Source organism: Tinamus guttatus, unplaced genomic scaffold (genome assembly GCF_059628265.1).
Source record: "Tinamus guttatus ecotype Peru unplaced genomic scaffold, ASM5962826v1 Tinamus_guttatus_pri_ptg000649l, whole genome shotgun sequence".
Classification (NCBI taxonomy): Eukaryota; Metazoa; Chordata; class Aves; order Tinamiformes; family Tinamidae; genus Tinamus; species Tinamus guttatus.
The window spans coordinates 2,191,315-2,208,313 of NW_028289183.1; the positions used below are offsets into that span (position 1 = coordinate 2,191,315).

Below are 16,999 nucleotides of genomic sequence, written 5' to 3' on the forward strand. Positions count from 1 at the left end.
TGTGTCGTGCTTACCTATCATCTCTGAAGTATTTCTTATGCATGTCTCTGCATTTACAGAGAGAGAGGAAGAGCCTTGTCTTTATAATGCCCAATATGAACCATGCAGTCATTTAGTATATAGCAGAACAGAAACACAGCTTCATATTCCCAATTTTTATCAATCTGGAGTTAAGTGCTCTGTGCTTGTGCTCACAGAATACTTCAAGTGTTTATAATGTACACTGTTACCATGTATAACATGCTTAAGTCTGTAGCTGCATTTACTAAGCTTAGTCATGTGTTTAATATATATTAAAGTATGTATTATGTAATACATACAATTATATATATTATAATACCTATTACAATTATGTAATTTTATGGTAGGGAGGAGAACGGGCTCAGCTGCAGTTAGTGCTGTGGCAGCTCGAGGCACACGGGGTCCCCCAGGGCCACAGTCCCCTCGCCTTGACGTCCCCTTCTCCGTCACCCCCAGCCCCAAGCACCAAGCAAGTACAATGATGAGAGAAGAAAAAATTTAAAGTTTATTAAACATTAAGAATAAGAGACAAAAAAAAAAAAAAGGGCTGAACAGCATACAGGATGCAATTCATTTCATGTCATACATTTAATTTGATCTTATTTATTCAACTCATATTGAAACAGATGCTGTCCTGTGGTGTTGCCAGAAATACAATGGTTGATCACTTGTAAGTTTTAATACATAGAATTTTTCTTTACATAAACAAACAACAAAATAAAAATTATCTGCACATCTCTTGTGTAAATCACATGCAAAAATAGAGTTTATAGTCAAAATAGGGGCTACTACAAACCGACAGAGGCAAGAGATTCCAATAGTTGCGTTTGGGGGGAGAGGATGGGCAGGGCATCCTTTGGCTTTAACTCGGCCCCCCTGCAGCTCCCGCAGAGCTGTATAACGTGCATGCACATACGGACGTGTCTATAGGCACAAGCCAGCCTCAGCTCCACACTGAGCTCACACTCCAGCCTCTCTTTGGAATTTCTTCCTTCTGTGGCCTCGAGTCACTAGGCCCTCCGCAGCGTTCGAGCGACTCTCACGCCGCACCACAAAGGAAAAACTGAAAAATAGATCCCCCTTCTGCCGCACAAGGTGCTAGGATTCACCAACATCTCACATTCATTTTATTTTTAGAGGGCTTTTCTTTAAAGAAAAAATATATATTATAAGTTTCAGGAAAAAAAAGGCATTTTACCAATGCTTACCCTTTAATTGAAGTCAGCAAATTACTTAGAGATACTATTAAATCACTCTGCAAATATATATATTTCTATTTTTATAAAATTATACTTTGATAGACCTACGAGCTCCTTTATACAACAAAGCCATCAGAGCCCTGATGATCCCAGCTAAACTGTCCTTACGAACTGAAAACAAGACAAATATATATATATTATATATTTTAAAACTGTTATTCTGGGGAGACACTCTGACTGGAAAACCTGTTCTTCTCATGCCATATCCCATGCATATTCCTCACCTATTTTCTTTTTAACCAAGGGTGAGCTTTCCAGCTGCGCCGGGTACCTGCCTTTCACAGTGAAAGGCGAATCCTGCGCCATGGATTAATTGGACCCCCGATCCCTGCCCTGTACTGACCAACACCTCCCACCCCAGGAACAAAAATCACCCTCTCGATTTTTTTTCCGAGCTGCCTTTTATGCTTTAATGACCACGTGGTGGTGACAACACAACCCACCTTTGGGTCTGGCTGTTTGCGTACCAGCTGGGGATGTCACACCCGCAATTCCTGCCGTTTACGTGTCACCCCAAGAATAATGACAGCGTTGGCCAAGACGATGCTGGGGCAATTTGCTGGGTTGCTGCTGAAAGTGTGTCCAGGCGCGTGACTGAGCCCTGCCCCTGCCAAAAACCTGTGCCAAAGGAAAAGGAGAAAAAGGGTGTCTTTCCTAGTGGCTCTAGCAGATAAACAGACTTGTGTCCAACACTTTCAGCCTCGTTTCTCTACCCTTGCATCCAGTGGCTTATACTGACCTTTAGAAAATAACTTGCTACACATGAAAACTTGGCTGCAGCACATGGAAATTCAATGCACTGAATAAATGGTCCACAGGCAAGTACTGCACATTACAGGGCACTGACAAGTCAGGTACATTTGAGGAAAAATACTGCAAAAAAAGCCATCGATGCAAGGATATATTTAATGCTGAACAAAACGTTGAGTCCACTGTAACAATCTCCTGAAGCATGATTACTGATTTAATGGAATGAACAACCTTTTATTTGAAAATAATGTCAAAACACTTAGAAAACCGTGAACAAGACGTGTAGCACCTTATTTTCCTCACATGTTAAGAAACGTATGCAGTACATACAACCTATTTACTTAAAAACAACAACAAAGAATCAGCTGGAAACAAATTCTAGCAGCAGCAGCAGATTACAAATGAATGTGAGTTTCTTTTGTCCTATATATCATTTTTCTGCCTTCATAAAAAACTGTATTGTCCAATCAAGAGTTGATTAAAATATGTTGTGCTTTATCCCTAATAAACGGATTCTTTTCATATGGAAAATAATAAAGTTTCTCTTCCCTAGTAGCATGGAACCCCCTGAAAGCCATGTTACTTCCATAAAAATTTAATTTCAAGCACAAAGCATACCAATGTGCCAGTGGCAGGCTTAAAATATTAAAGATTTAAAAAAAAAACACAAACATTTCCTCTCTGTACAATATTGGAGAATATATATCTTTGCTATATATTTTAAACATGGAATAGCTTTTTCTTTTTGCTATATATAATATATGTCTTTCAAAATACATTTGTCAGTATTTGTACTTGAAAAATACTGTACAAAACAAACATACTATAATTATTCTGTATAAACTTTATACATTTTATAATATCTATTCTTTTGGTCTATAGTAAACACTTAGATTGATTGGATTAACCACAGTATATGACAACACCATCCCCTTCTGAAATACACCAGTGTCTCTTACATTCATGTTTCAGAAGTCCACTTTATACTAGAACATACGTGTTCAAAAGCAAATAGAGAGATTGAAACGTAACAAAGTTCAGAACCATCAGTTCATGTCATACTCAAAACAACAACCACTAGGAAAGATGGGCTTCGCAAACCAGGGACTTCTTCTAACTGAATTAAAGTGATTTTTCAACAGCAAGATATAATCCACAGAAAATATATTACAAAACGTGGGAAAGACCAACTGAATTTGGGTATTCATTTCATTTTGAATCACAAAACGGAACTCAAAGAAACGCGAAACTAACTGAAAACATAAAAAGCCCCTCTGATTTCAACATCGGATCTGATTCGATACTATTAATTTTGTTCTCATTCCAACTAATTATCCTGCTTCTTATACATGCGCTCCCTGCAGCAGGGACACAATTAGCATGCTCACATTAAGGTGTCTTTGACGCCTTGTGTTTTTTTTATTTGTTAAAGACATGAAAACTCCTGTTGGGGAGGGGAACCATCCTACGTCCACTAGGAACACCCGGGCAGCATGCGCTAGCGTACAACAGGATTATTGCTTCAGGTACAGACAGTGCAAAATACACACTCTGTGGTCTATCGAGTACTCGGGGGTCCGTGGAAAGAAAAGGAACCTTAACAGCTAGAGAGAAGCCATGAGGGGATCTATAATGAGTAGAGCTAACTCAGTCTAACAGCACTTTAAATCGGAGACACTTATCACCAAAACTTAAAATACAACAAAAGCAATCTATAAATTAATATTTCTGCAGTGTAGTACTAAATTATTATTTGTGCACTTTATTAGCATGTTAACTTTTCTGATTAGACATACTTAAACAATAGCTTGTTACTCTTGAAAAACTGAGATCTACTTTTTTTTTTTCCTTTTTTCTTTTTTTTTCCTTTTTTTTTTTTTTATAACTTATACTGGGATCTTTCCAAGTAAATCAGGAGGATGGATCTGGTTACAATGACATAAAAACCCTAATCTGAAGCAGCACTGAAAAAAAAAATATAATAAAAAGCTTACTATGGCGGTTCTCAACAGTCCAGGTAAAAATGTGGCACCCTTTGAAGAGGGTTTCATAAAAATGGGAAGTGCTGAGATGCGTGCGCACACACAGACACCCACACGTACACACGAGCACACGCACGTGTGAACACGCGTGTGCACACACAGACACACGCATACGCAAACAAAAAATAAAGTCAGTTTTGTTTCTGCTTCTGGTAAAGTGCTGAAGACAGAAAGGTTGGTTTGGGTGTGGTGCTATCAAACAGGAAACACATTGTCCATCTAGTCAAATGCCAACCTGCAACAAAAAAAAAAAAAAGAAAAAGAAAAAAAAAAGAAAAAAGAAAAAACCCACTTCCCCGCCTCGAATTTACAGGGGGCCGTGTCGAGCTTCGTACTTGGCAAGGACGTTCTTGCATTTGCCCAGCTCTTTCCGCAGGTCGGCCACCTCCTGGCGCAGGGCCGAGTTCTCCTTCTCCAGGAAGGAGGCGCGGATGGCGATCTGGTTCTCCTTGAGGCGCCGGGCGTCCCTCGAGCGCTTCGCAGCCATGTTGTTCTTTCTGCGCCTGGCCCAGTATTTGTCATCCTGCTCATTAAACACAGAAAGCGGCAGACAGAGTATTAGATTTCAGCAAACGGAGCAGCCACCGGGATCCGGCCGCGGGCTCTCGCCGCGTGATTTGCTCGCGCGGACACTGAACCCCACAGGCTTTAGACTTACACGGCAGGAGCCATCGAGCGAGCAGCGAGGCCCGTGTCCCTGTCAAAACCTTCACCCCCGCCCTCCTCGTGGGATTCCTCCAAGGAAAAGCGTGTTCCAGCGGTCCAGCTCAGCTCGCATCTTCCCTGACCTAGTTAGCGCACCCACCTTCGCATGCAATGACTCATTTTCTGCCCATCACCGAGTAGTACTAAAATGCTGCACGGTGTCTGTCTTCTTGTGTAGGTCCTGCACATTTTCCTTGCCAGCCCGATCCATTCCCATCCCAGGGGTGCTGGGATCACCCATTCCCACCTCTCTGTTTTCCAACTCTTCCTCCTTTGTCCAAAGATTTTTCTACAAAGCTCCACAGGACTCACTCTCGCTTTGCCCTCTAGAACAGCAAGTCAATGGAAGGGGATTTCCTGGCACTGCTTTACAGCTGGATCAGGAATAGCAAAACAAGCGCTTGCCAGAAAAAGGTACCTCTCACCTCTGAAGTTCCACAACACATTCCCAAAGTGTCACGCCTGAAGACTCACCTCTGGGAGTCCACCTTCACTCTACTTGTGCATCAAAGGCTGCAAGGCACTTGAAACTTTCACCTGATTTTTCCAGATTCCAAACGAAGCGTCCTTCAACACCACAGCAGCTTCAGTGCTGCTTCGATCTAAGCTAAACTGAACTAAGTGTTAACAGCAGCGATGGAGTGGGAACTGTGCAGAAGCCTTTAGAAAAGGTGACATTCAGTCCTCTGCAGAACAAGGCTGATGCAGCCCCCTCCTGGAATCATCCAGGCTATTTTCTCGCATTTCCTTATGCTCCGAGCTCGGCTCGGCACCATTTCCTGGGCGAGAACAGCGAGACATCTGCTCCGACCGAGCAGGTAAATTCTCCAGCCCTCATGTGTCTGTCAGCAGAGCGCGCCAGGCCTTGTGTACACTGCTGCTCTGCACCTCCTGCCACAAGGAGGAAGGATAAAACAATTGCTGGAAGTATTTTATGCCTGGATTGCATTAGCTTAGCTTAATAAGGTGTGCAGAAATAATAATTTGGGTCCGGTGTATCTCTACACTGCCTAGGTGGGACCCTCAGAAAAATCCTCTTAAAAACAAGCATGCAGCAAAACACTATGACCCAAATCTTGTTTATAATTTCCCATCTCATTCCACCCCATAAAAATCAGCTTTATGCAATTTATTAGTGTGCCACCTAGGCTTCATCCATCTTTATTTTAACAAATTGCTATGGCAAATCCCTTAATCCAGGCCTGAAAGAGGTAAGGCTGGCATTTCAGAATCACATGCAGCCCAGAGACGATTGACCGGCCTAATCTGCTTACCCTCCCCCGGGACTCGCCAGCCACTCCACATGCCAGGACAGGAGCAGCCCTTGGGTCAAGCACTTGCAAGACAGTCAAGGGCAGCTGCTGTGATTATCTCAGGGAAATGAGGGACCCTGAACTTCTAGTTCCGTCTTAGACCGAAAACCTGCAGGCTCCACTGTAGCCTACAGACACTGATGGTCACCACCTGTGATCTGAAATAGTCCAAGGGCATCTCTCGTACAAGTTTATGCCTTGGAGAGAGCACAAAACCCCACTGAGTTGGCCATTCCACCCTTCCTTATACCCAGGTAGGTGTTTCAATACTTTTCTTTACACAGACTTGGTATACTGCAGTATCAGTGCAGCATCTCCAGTAACAGAATTTGCCTGGGATAGTAATGATGTGGTGCAGATGCATCTTTTTGAACAAAGACTAAGGGCATTATAGACAAAGGAGAAGCAGCAGACCGCTTCCATAGCATTGGAATTGTCATTTCTCTGCTTTTAATTTGGATGACATTATCCTTAGATATAAAAATAGCAAATAGCATCAATGTCTTTTCCTAATGCTATCAGTCTGGTGTAAACACATGGCATCCCAGGCTCTTTGGGTGCAGAGCCAAAGATTCCCACTGATTCCAAGAGGCTTTCAGTCTGTGCCTTCGGGGGGCAGCAGCAACTGCAGAATGAAATTCTGCACTGACAACCTCTGAGAAAACATTCCTCTCGGAAATAGCGCCCTGGGAATAGGATTTTGCAAATAAAGATAATTTTCATGGCTATCTGATTCAGTATATCAACTGATCAATTTGCTCTGCCCTCCTCTAAGAATTTTGCTCTTCATATCTCAAATAGTGAAAAGCATAAAAGAGGGTGCGATTTTGTATGATTGCATTTTATTTTAAATATTAAATATTAAATATTTAAATCACACTTTTTGGCTGTGCATTTTCAATGTTTCCTTTGCAAGTGTCTGTTTAATGACATACAATCCTCGCTGCAGATACTCTACCAGGTAGAGCTGCCCATTTTTTCTACAATTAGACCCTTTCATCTAGACTTCTTTAATGCAGTGTTTTCCTTAATTACTAAAGAGGGAGCTAAAAAACCTTCCACATGAGATACAAAATACTTCACTGTCCTTATCAGGGACCTGCCTGGACTACACCCTCTAAGAGAGGGATTCTTCCTAAGAGAGCCTACAATCTGTGCCGATGAGACAGACAGGGTGGAGGAAAAGGAAACATGATCAGACTGTTTCATAAGTGGGAAATATAGGACAAAGTAAGCTTGTGACCTGGGTCACAGAGGAAGTTTCTGGCATACAAGGGAAATTAATATTGATCTCATGAATTTCAGCTGCTGCCTGTCTCAAAAAGGACACATGCCCCTCAGTCATACTTGGAGCTGTTCTAGTTTAATTCTGCATCAAAGTCAGAGTTTGTTTGGCTGATTTTGATGAGAAAACAGATTCGGGCTCCTAATCTATAGCTCAGAAAACAACCGTGATAGAGCCTGTGTACGAACAACCTGGTTACCAGTTCCAATTTACCTTCAGGTCATCTGGAATGAAGACTTTGCGAGCTTTCTTAATCATCGGCTGGGGTTTCAGCTCTTCCTCAGAGAATTTGCGCTTACGAGGGTCAAACATCTCCTGGCCAGGAATACTGGAAAGAGCAAGATCCGCTGGGTCAGGTTCATAGCCAACAGGAACTTGGATAGTCTCCGGATCGATGGGACTTGGTGTGTTTCGGTTTGCTGGCAAGATCTGACCTACAAAAATGAAAGATGAATTACAGCTATGTTAAAAGATAGAAGATAAATGGCATCACCGAATATACAGATTTTAGAGGCCCCCTAAATTTTTAGAGTGATTATTTATTATAACTCCGAGTAACATTGTTAGCTACTTTTATTAAGTATTACAATGGGCATTTTGTAGGGCGCATGCTTAGGTCCAGACATGCTCATACCATTGAATTCAGAATGAGCTTCTAATTCTGATGACTAGTTTTGAATGCTCATCTTAATATGATTGAATCCAACGCCGAGTTTCACCAGGGAGCAGGCAGAGGACATATCACTCCAACCCTCAGCATATCATTAAGATCATACCAGAAACAAATCATAAGCATTGTCTCTTAATTCTGATTTATCCATTGCACTTTAATCCTTCCAATTATTTCTCAAAGAGATTTTTTCACATACATCTTCAAGGGTACCCTTAACATAGGATCACACAATGTCTAATGTTTATAACAGGACAATATTTGATGAAAATGTAATGTCAAGCTTTGCTGAAACACTTTACTAAGGAGGATGCTAAAAGTCTTCCATGAAATCTCACCAGTTATGTTCTAAAAGGCATTAAAAGAAACTAGTGGCATGAAAGGCTGCAAAGACTACTTAAAGATACTCTGCAAAAATGAAAGAATGCATATATATATACGTCACATGGTTCCTCTATAGTATATAAAAGCTACTTGGAAGGAGTCTATCAAAAGAAAATAACTATTTCCCTTCCCCAACTTATCCTTTTTCATCTTAGATACATCTTTCAAGATTTCAATTTTACAACATTAATTTGAGCACCATTCCTCTTAAAAATCAAATTTAAATCTTGACCAAAGATTCTCAAAAATAGGACCCTAAAGTCAGATATGTAAACATGGTCTATCCCTAGGGGTAGCATTTTCGAAAGTTTTCACATGCCTTGGAAATACAAAGTATCACAGTAGAAGGACTTGTGATCGAGTTTTTTTTTTTTTTTTTTTTTTTTTTTTTTTGTCATTCTGGCTTTTAGCTAATTCACTACGACTTTGGGATATGCTGGCTTTTATAACAACTTCACAAACATCCTGTGACTTCATAATATTTCCTCATTTGTGCTTTGTATCTGTAATATCCGTGGTGTAAAATGGCAATCTTTAAATGTCATTTCTAATTCCAAACCAAGGTCAGCGTTAACAATGTAGATTTTATTTTCATCTAACGGATAGCAGCAATATTGGAACCACACAGAAATCGCACTTGGGAATTGCACTGCACAAACCAGGGCTTACTAATGGCAAGCTCGTCTTTTGTAACACCTATTTTAAAATAGCCCTGATAAAAATCAGCTTCAGGAAAGGGTAGCGAGGGCCTGGGAGGAGAAAACAGGAGGATCAAAGTTTTGCGATTAAAATATATACACGTCTATATGAAAGAGCCCGAGCGAGGGGAAGGATGGTGCTTTACCCTCATTGTACCAGCAGCAGAGCGCTTCCTCTTGTGCCTCAGGAGGTGGCACGCTGCTGCCAGGACCTTGGAGCTCCAAACTAGACATTTCCTGTTGTGCTTCATTAAGGAGATGAGGACAGAACGGGCGGCCGGGGCCGTGAGAGGGCGCGCGGGGCCGGCTCCGGGAGGGCTCGAGGCTCCGCGCCGGCAGCGCCGCGGAGGGAAGGGGCTGCGGGGAAGAGCGCGGAGCGCCAGGCCCTCGCTCATCATATGCAGGGTTTTCACAAACCTGTTTTTGCAGCTAAACTCGGGAGATAACTGATTAAATCGTGTCTAAAAAAAAAGCGAATCGACACCCCGCCACACACACACCACAACCCGGACTGTTAACTGTTTTCAATCCAGGCCAAGAGGCTGAATTAACCAAGGCATTGCTGCAGCCCTGCTTTAAAAGGATGGCTAAGCTCATTTCAAATATATGGGCTGGCAGAAACAGGCTTATTTAAAGGATTAAATGAGGGAGAGCTTCCTTTGATGTTAGCACACTCATATCACAGCAGCCGGGCATTTTCTAATACAGATAAATATATAGATGTACACAGACCCAAGCCTTGCAAATTCGGGACTGCAGATACAAGTGAAACAAGGCCTTGTGTCTGAACATTTCACAGTATTACTAGGGAATCTGCAGGTTATTTCTAAAAGACAAGTCGACTGTGAAACCTGCAGCTGACTTAGATTGCCCTAATCAAAAAACCCTGTATTTAAATCTTGCTGGATTTCTCGCTATATAGTATCAGTTCACATTACCATTTATTTTTAACATACCCTGTTGTTACAGGGTTATATCTGCTCAGGAATCATTAGCCTCAAAATGTTAACAATATCTCACCAATAAAGGAAAAGGCAAAAAGATTATTTTAAGCATGGGAAATTGAGGTATTAAATCTTGCCCAGTGCAAGAGCAAAATAAGAAGAAAAAAAAAAAAAAAAAAAAAAGGAAAGAAAGAAGGCAAAACAAAAGCACTTTAAGGCAATGGATTCACCTCCCAGGGCCCTGCAGACACAGCTAAGGACTCCAGGACTTTCAGTTCTTCCTCGTTTCTGAAAAAGCCTCTCGGAGACAGAGCAGGCCTTTTGTGCACTTAACATGAAAGGTAGTTTAAAGATAATGGGGAGACCCATCTCCAAGGTAGGTGGGAACAAGAACTTATGCTAGTCAAGATCCTGTTCTTTTCTCCATGCAGAAATCTCCCTTTCCCTGCTCTAGAAGCACTAATTGACTTGGCCTGGTCCTACAGCAAACATCAAGTGGCCCAAGCGCCAATACTAAGTTCGCTCCAGGGCTAACGCTCTTCCCTCTGGAAAAAAAAAGTAAAACTAAAAAATAAAAATGCACGCTGCTAAACACAATCATTTAGAAGGCCACAGATTATCATGCTGTAAGATATTCATACTCGCAGCACAAGGACACCCCTACACTAGCTGTCTACCTAACTTGCCTCTCTACCCAGTTGTACTAGTGTAAACAATCAGAAACTTCACCAAGAACAGCGTTAATAAGAATATTTAAGACCATAGGCAGAAAAAACACACACAGAAAAACAAGCATTTCCTTGTCCAGCGTTTTACATCAGGCAACTGCTGGCACTTTGTACCTTTTAATTTATTCTATCAAGTTTTGCCAGCGCTACGAGCCAGGAACCTGTCTGTGTTAGCTCGCTGGCCACAACACCCCCGCGGCGCTGGCCGCGAGCCAGGGCGGCAGCGGGGCCGCGCGGGGCTCTCCGCGCACGCGTCCGGGACGCGGCCTCGCGTCGCGCTGCTCCCCGGCCCCCTCTCCCCCATGCGCACGGCCCGTTGGCTGCGCATCCTTCTGCCAAATTTGTTCAGGGTGTTATTTTTATGCACCAAATTCCTCGCAATCAGAGGCAGGTCAAGTAAGAACAGCAATCCGAATGTCATGTGCCTCGCAGCCGACTAATCCGCACATCCGCGGGCTTCCCAGCTGGCACGACGGGCACAGAAAGAGCAGGTCCGTGGCGCCCGTGAGGTGTGAGCGATGGGCCGAGGAGGAACACGCAGCCCCACGCTGCCCCGCGTCGAGGCCGGATTCCTTTTTGCCATCTCAGTGTTATTTAAACACTCCATACTCACAAGAGCGGCCCAATTTCCACAGAAGAAGTGGCGAGGCTCTTTAATGTGCTTAACTTCGTTCTCAATGGGGGCTGATGATTGCCAAGTGCTTGGGAAAGGACTTGGCCCCTCTGTTCAAGTCGCTTGAAGGAGAGATCTGGAGCGCTGAGTTGGGAAGCGCAGCTGCAGGGCTCCGCGCGGCAGCAAGCTGGGAACAACGGCTAATGGAAACTTCCCCTCACACCACCCTGGTGATGCGGCCTGCGGAGACCACAACCATGTCAACACCGGCCTTTTGTCTGGACACATTCCCGTGTGCAGGGCTCCACTGAAGCAACACCGAGTGTGCCAGGATAGACAGAGCTCCAGGTGTCTCCTGGCCGAGGAATCGGCAGCTTTCGACAACTCCAACGGTTAGGGCAGCCCCAGCGCCTTCCCTTCATGACTCTGTTTCGTGTTGCTCTGGCAGAACCTAGCAATAGCAGAAGACTTTCCAGAAGGGAGGACTTGAAAGCAATTTGGCTGTTCTAATCCTTTTAGTCCTTCTCCTTCCAGCAGACACTGCCAGCGAGGAAGTCAAATGTAATGGCTATATTTTGAGCGCAGTTCCTTATTCACAGAGAAATGGACTGAGGCCATCCACTCGTGTCATCTAGGTCACCGAACAGCTGGCAAAACATAGCACAACTGCCAGCAATGTTAATTAAAATGCACATGTATAAGTGCATTTATACTGAAATACACTAAAAAATGAAAACACAGATCAGGTACTGAGGGGTCTTGGTCGCAGTATCCTAGCTCTTAATTTCCCCCTCTTTAAGTATCCAACTCATCAGCTGTGCCCAGGAGAATTAGGAGGGAAATAACCTCTTCAACTGTACCACTTGACAGGCTTTTTATTTGTATTGCAAGAGATCCCCGATGAATTATGTAGAAGTCAGTTCTGAGTCATTCGGCTCCCATAAAAACATGCCTGATTTTCAGAAACTCTCCCTTCTCGCACCCCTTCCGCACTTCTCATCAGTTCAACAGCTGGCTGGAAAGCAGTGACCGAGAAGAAAAAGAACAGGAGGTGGCAATGTTCTAATCAAAATACTATTTTTTGTTTGTTATTACAGCTTTTTTTTTTTTTTTTTAAACAAAATGTATGTTGAGGTAAGGAAAAAAGTTCATTGGCAGCCTAGAGAAAACACGCACTTGCCTATAGTTTTTGTTACTGCACATTTGGATATGTCACATACTGTATAGCGTGGTGGTGCTGAACTGACACACGATCCTCGCCCAGAGCTGCTCTAGAAAACCCTACTTCTCTGCTGGTACATTTTCCAAATCTTTTCCTTTGGCAGTTGGCCACCTATTTGGGATAGTTCTCTTGCTCCAAATCACAGACTGTCCCAGACTAATCTGGGATCTATTTTTGCATTAACTCTTTCAGCCTCTAGGCAACGCATCTCAAACACACAGCACAAGGGAGGGTGCAGAAGTCAAGACAGGCAAAAATCTCTAAAGGTAGAGAAGTAAAAGAAAGATGTGGAAGCCACGATTCATGTAAGAACACCATCCTGTCAGGTCACAATTCCCCAATTACGAAATAAACCACACGACTTTCATATCTAATTTTCCTACTATTAGGATGTCAATGTCTTCTTGAAATCAAAATATTTACATGGATATTGAGACTATCATCTACGCTAGCATTGAAGTGAATGCCAATATTTGCTGTATGATCTTGTAGCCCTCACACGGCAGGACAGAGCCAACCACTCTCTGCGTGGGCTGAGGATGCTCCTTCACCTTGGGCTGTAATTACACAATCGATTATTAGAGGGGCTTTAATTTTCCTGTGAAGCAATGCAAGATGAGTATGCTTTGATCATATTCCAATACAGCAAGGCCATGCCTATATTGCCCACCTCATGCAAAATGGATTCTGCCACTTGCAGAACACAGCGCAACAGTGTTTTTTGAGGAGAGACAGCTTGATCATCCAGTGCAAACAGAACAGATTCACGGCTCCTAACACACACACACACATCAAGAGACTGGCACCTAGAAATGTTTTCAAAACAGGCACTTTTAAAAGATACCAGGATTGTTTAGGAATTTTGTGCATTTAATTATAAAAGAAATGCTACTTCCCCTCTCAGCATTGTGTGCCTCCCGCTCGGGGCCTCTACAGTATTATTACAGGCAGCACTGGGAGCCTTATTAAGATTGTCTGACGCTTCCCATAGGAGGATGCTGCCTTCAGTTCCTTAGACCTTTGCCAAATATCAACCATTCTGTTTGGATTTGTAGGCGCCAATTCATGTGCCTGCCAAAACGGTTCCACAGCTTCCTGAAAAAGGTTCAGCAAAAATACTTTCTTTTGAACCTGTTAAAAGTTTCTGGCAAGCTTTTCACTGAAATGTGCTCGTGGCCTATGCATAGGAATAGAGGGTAGCTCCTGGATCAGATGTGCATTTCCCTTTTACTTGAGGCTTAAAACCTCTCTGCTGTGGGCATGCTAGGTCGGAAAGAGGCAATTTAAGTAAGTGAGCAGGAATAAAAACTGGGAAGGGTGAAGGAGGTAGAGAGGGCAACGATGAGGGAGGCTGGGAGACAAAGAGGAGAGGCCATGGAAAAGGCTGGGGGAAGGAGGCTGAGATGGGAACGTGAAGCAGGAGAGACCCATCCTGAGGGGAGCGGGGCAGAGAGCTCCGCATTCCCGAATCCCCCGATCCGATCCCTGCTGTCAGCCGCCAGCGGAGCGCGCTGGCAAAGCGTCCCGGTCCCCTCCAGCCGAGGGCAAGGGGGACTCGTCATCCCCGCGAGGGGCTCCGTGCAAGCGGCAGGGCTCTGGGGAGATGCTGTCAGCTCCGCTCCTGCTCATTTCCAGCGTGCGTGTCATAGGGGTGGCACTTGAGAAAATCCAGGTTGTCTTTTCAGTTTGCTTGTAAAAACAAATTGAGGAAATTACACAAGAGCTGTTTTAATAAAACTCGGTTACAGTTGCAGTTATCCTTAGTCTTTTGATCACATACTGTATTTTTCCTTGGATGCTCTCCTCATTCAAGATTCACCCATTTGCCTCATTTCAATTTACCCAAATGAATCTCATCCATTATTTGCCACAAACGATTCCAACCTCATCTACAGACAGACTTAGCAACCTTTCTGTGAGTTCCCTCATGAAACTAGTAGTTTTTCCCTACAAGACTCCCAGGATTATTTTCTTTTTGTAAGTGAAGAGCACAAGTACAGAGATTTTATACCAGAAGTATCTAGCCTCTCAGGTTACACAACATTACATGGTACTATTAGTATTTGGACTCTGAGGACCAACCCCAGGTATCAAACTGGGTTCCCCGTAAATGGGGAACAAACAGCATGAAAAGTTCACATAATTACCTCACTTGCTCAGAATTATATCAAAACTTAATGGCAAAGAAAATAAAATCTAGTCTCTCTCTAGACAAAAATCTTGGAGTCTACTGCCAGATTCTCTTCTCCTTGTGCAGCTCCCTGCATCCTCTGACATCTGCAGTCAATGAAGTCAAGATCCTACACCCAAAACTTTACTCCCAAAACAGCCCTAATTCACCCCAGAGCAGGTCTGTCCTCTGTATTCAAAAAGGGAAAAGGAAGGAGAAGAGTTAATATAATTAAAGACTATCACAAAGTGGGGAGATGTTCTCCCAAGTGGCACATGTGGCCTTAGTTTTAGGACCACAGGCTTTGGAGGTTCTGACTTGGCAGCTTCTGGATTTGGTTAACATAGTGTGCGTTGAATATGCTGTGCCAGTAACGCTCTGCCCTTCAAAAGCAGAGCAGACATATGTGAGGAACCAGTTTACCTTGGCAACAAGCATTTGGAGCAAAGATTTGGTAAAATTTATGTCTACTGGAATTAACGCACATTTCACTAGATATAACTGGTAAAGCAGAGCTTTGGGATATCCCTTGCTATATCTGCCTATGGCTCTCCAATTGGCAACCTTCATGTAGTAAAGTTCCTCAGAAAGCACAATTCTTCTTTCCTTTCTGAAAAAGAAGATCCCAGAGAAGCATTTTGGAGCATCAGAAATTGATGAGGCATCAGAAACCTGTTCTTAAGGAGTCAAAAGGTCTTTTTTTTTTTTTTTTCTTTCTTTCTTTTGACTGTTACATGCTTGGCCTTAATAAACCACCCCTCAAAGAGCAGACTTGAGCAGAGCCCCTGCTGTAGATACCAGCCCCATATGGCAGCCACGAATACCCCCTCACACGGAATACCGCTTTCCAAACAAAGGCAGCGCTTGTCCTCAAGTCGCATTCGTGTCGCTGCCAATGTGCTCTGCAAGACTCCAGACCAAGTTCCTCTCACATTGTTCCAGCTATTTGGCTAACGAGCACGCGGGACGGCACACTCGCAGGCGGTAAACAGCTCTTGCAGAGCCAGTGTGTAAGCCTGAGAGCATGTTTAGCCGTGACTCACGGATCTAGTACCCGGGCCTGGTACCCAAGCCCATCTCGCTGGGCGGGGAACCAAAACGCAGCGCGGGGAGATTGCAAGTGGCCCAGAAAAGCCACACGAGGCACCTACGTGTCCTCCAAGTCCCAATCAGTGGCTAATGGGAGTCCTGAAAGCGCGACAGGAGACGCCACCAGCTGCTCTCTGAAGATGGCCCTGAAGAAAAAGGGGTCGCTGGGCAGCGTTACAGGACACTGCCCATCCAGCCCTCTCCCTCCACCTGTGCTGTGCACACATCCGAAACACTCTTCGCACTAGCTTTTGGTTTACACCTTTTTCCACTAAAACCAAGTGCACTTGTTATGTGACAGAGCAGTACTGATGCTTTACAGAGTGATTTGGATAAAACGATCACTTTTTAAAACATAGAGATGCCAGAACGAGGACATGCTGTTCCCATAATCTTCCAAGGGAGATTTTCTGCATTTTTTTTTCTGAGTTAAGATCCTTCTACATGTTTAAGGGGAAAAAAAAAAAAAAAAAAGCACATGCGTGTGTGGGGCTCTATCTTTCTCCTTCCCTATCAATATATTCATATTTACCTAAAAGCATACAAATGCATCAATTGCAGCGTAGTCTGAAAAATGGGTCAGAGCAGGAAATGTGTAAGTGAGGCTTAGGGAAAATTCCAGGAGAACAGAGTGTTCTATACAGAAATTACCATGTGGGCCCATAACTACTTATTTACAACTGCTGTATAATGCAGGTCTTCATGGTATGTCAGACAGAAATAGGTAGGTTCAAAAAGCAAATCTGGTTAAAAAAAAGATTATGACACTGACCAGTGGGGAAGCTGCTGTCTCAGAAATTTACTTCTAAATGTAAAGAAAGTCATTTAGCATCAGAAAATCAGGAAAAATGAGCACATTTGGGTTCAGCAACCAAACTAAAGTCTGACAAGATTTTCATAGCTACGAGTTGTAGTCACATTTTAACAGAAAAATGAATAGTAAAGCAAACAAAAATTCTCAGGAAAAAGTATACACACCATTTTTTTCAAAATTTTTTTTTTTAAAAGTAGCAATAAAAAAGGTGAAGATTGAATATTTCCTGAAGAAATACTGGAATCCCAATAGTTCTTTTCCTTGTTATGACCTGCTCTGAGATTTGTCCATA

General features: G+C 43.3%; 1 protein-coding gene across 2 annotated transcripts in view; it reads right to left on the reverse strand.

Moving 5' to 3' along the window:
- Window positions 1-2,018: 2,018 nt before the first annotated feature.
- HLF (HLF transcription factor, PAR bZIP family member) overlaps window positions 2,019-16,999 on the reverse strand; it is a 31,839-nt gene continuing 16,858 nt past the window's right edge. Inside the window, exons 2-3 of one of the 2 annotated variants that reach the window (XM_088535954.1) lie at window positions 7,589-7,809; window positions 2,019-4,598 (exon numbers count right to left, since the gene is read on the reverse strand). In XM_088535954.1, the coding sequence (XP_088392080.1) occupies window positions 4,380-4,598; window positions 7,589-7,809 (440 nt within the window). In that variant the 3' untranslated portion in view covers window positions 2,019-4,379. The remainder of the gene's footprint in view (window positions 4,599-7,588; window positions 7,810-16,999) is intronic. The other variant, XM_088535952.1, reaches the window with a different exon arrangement.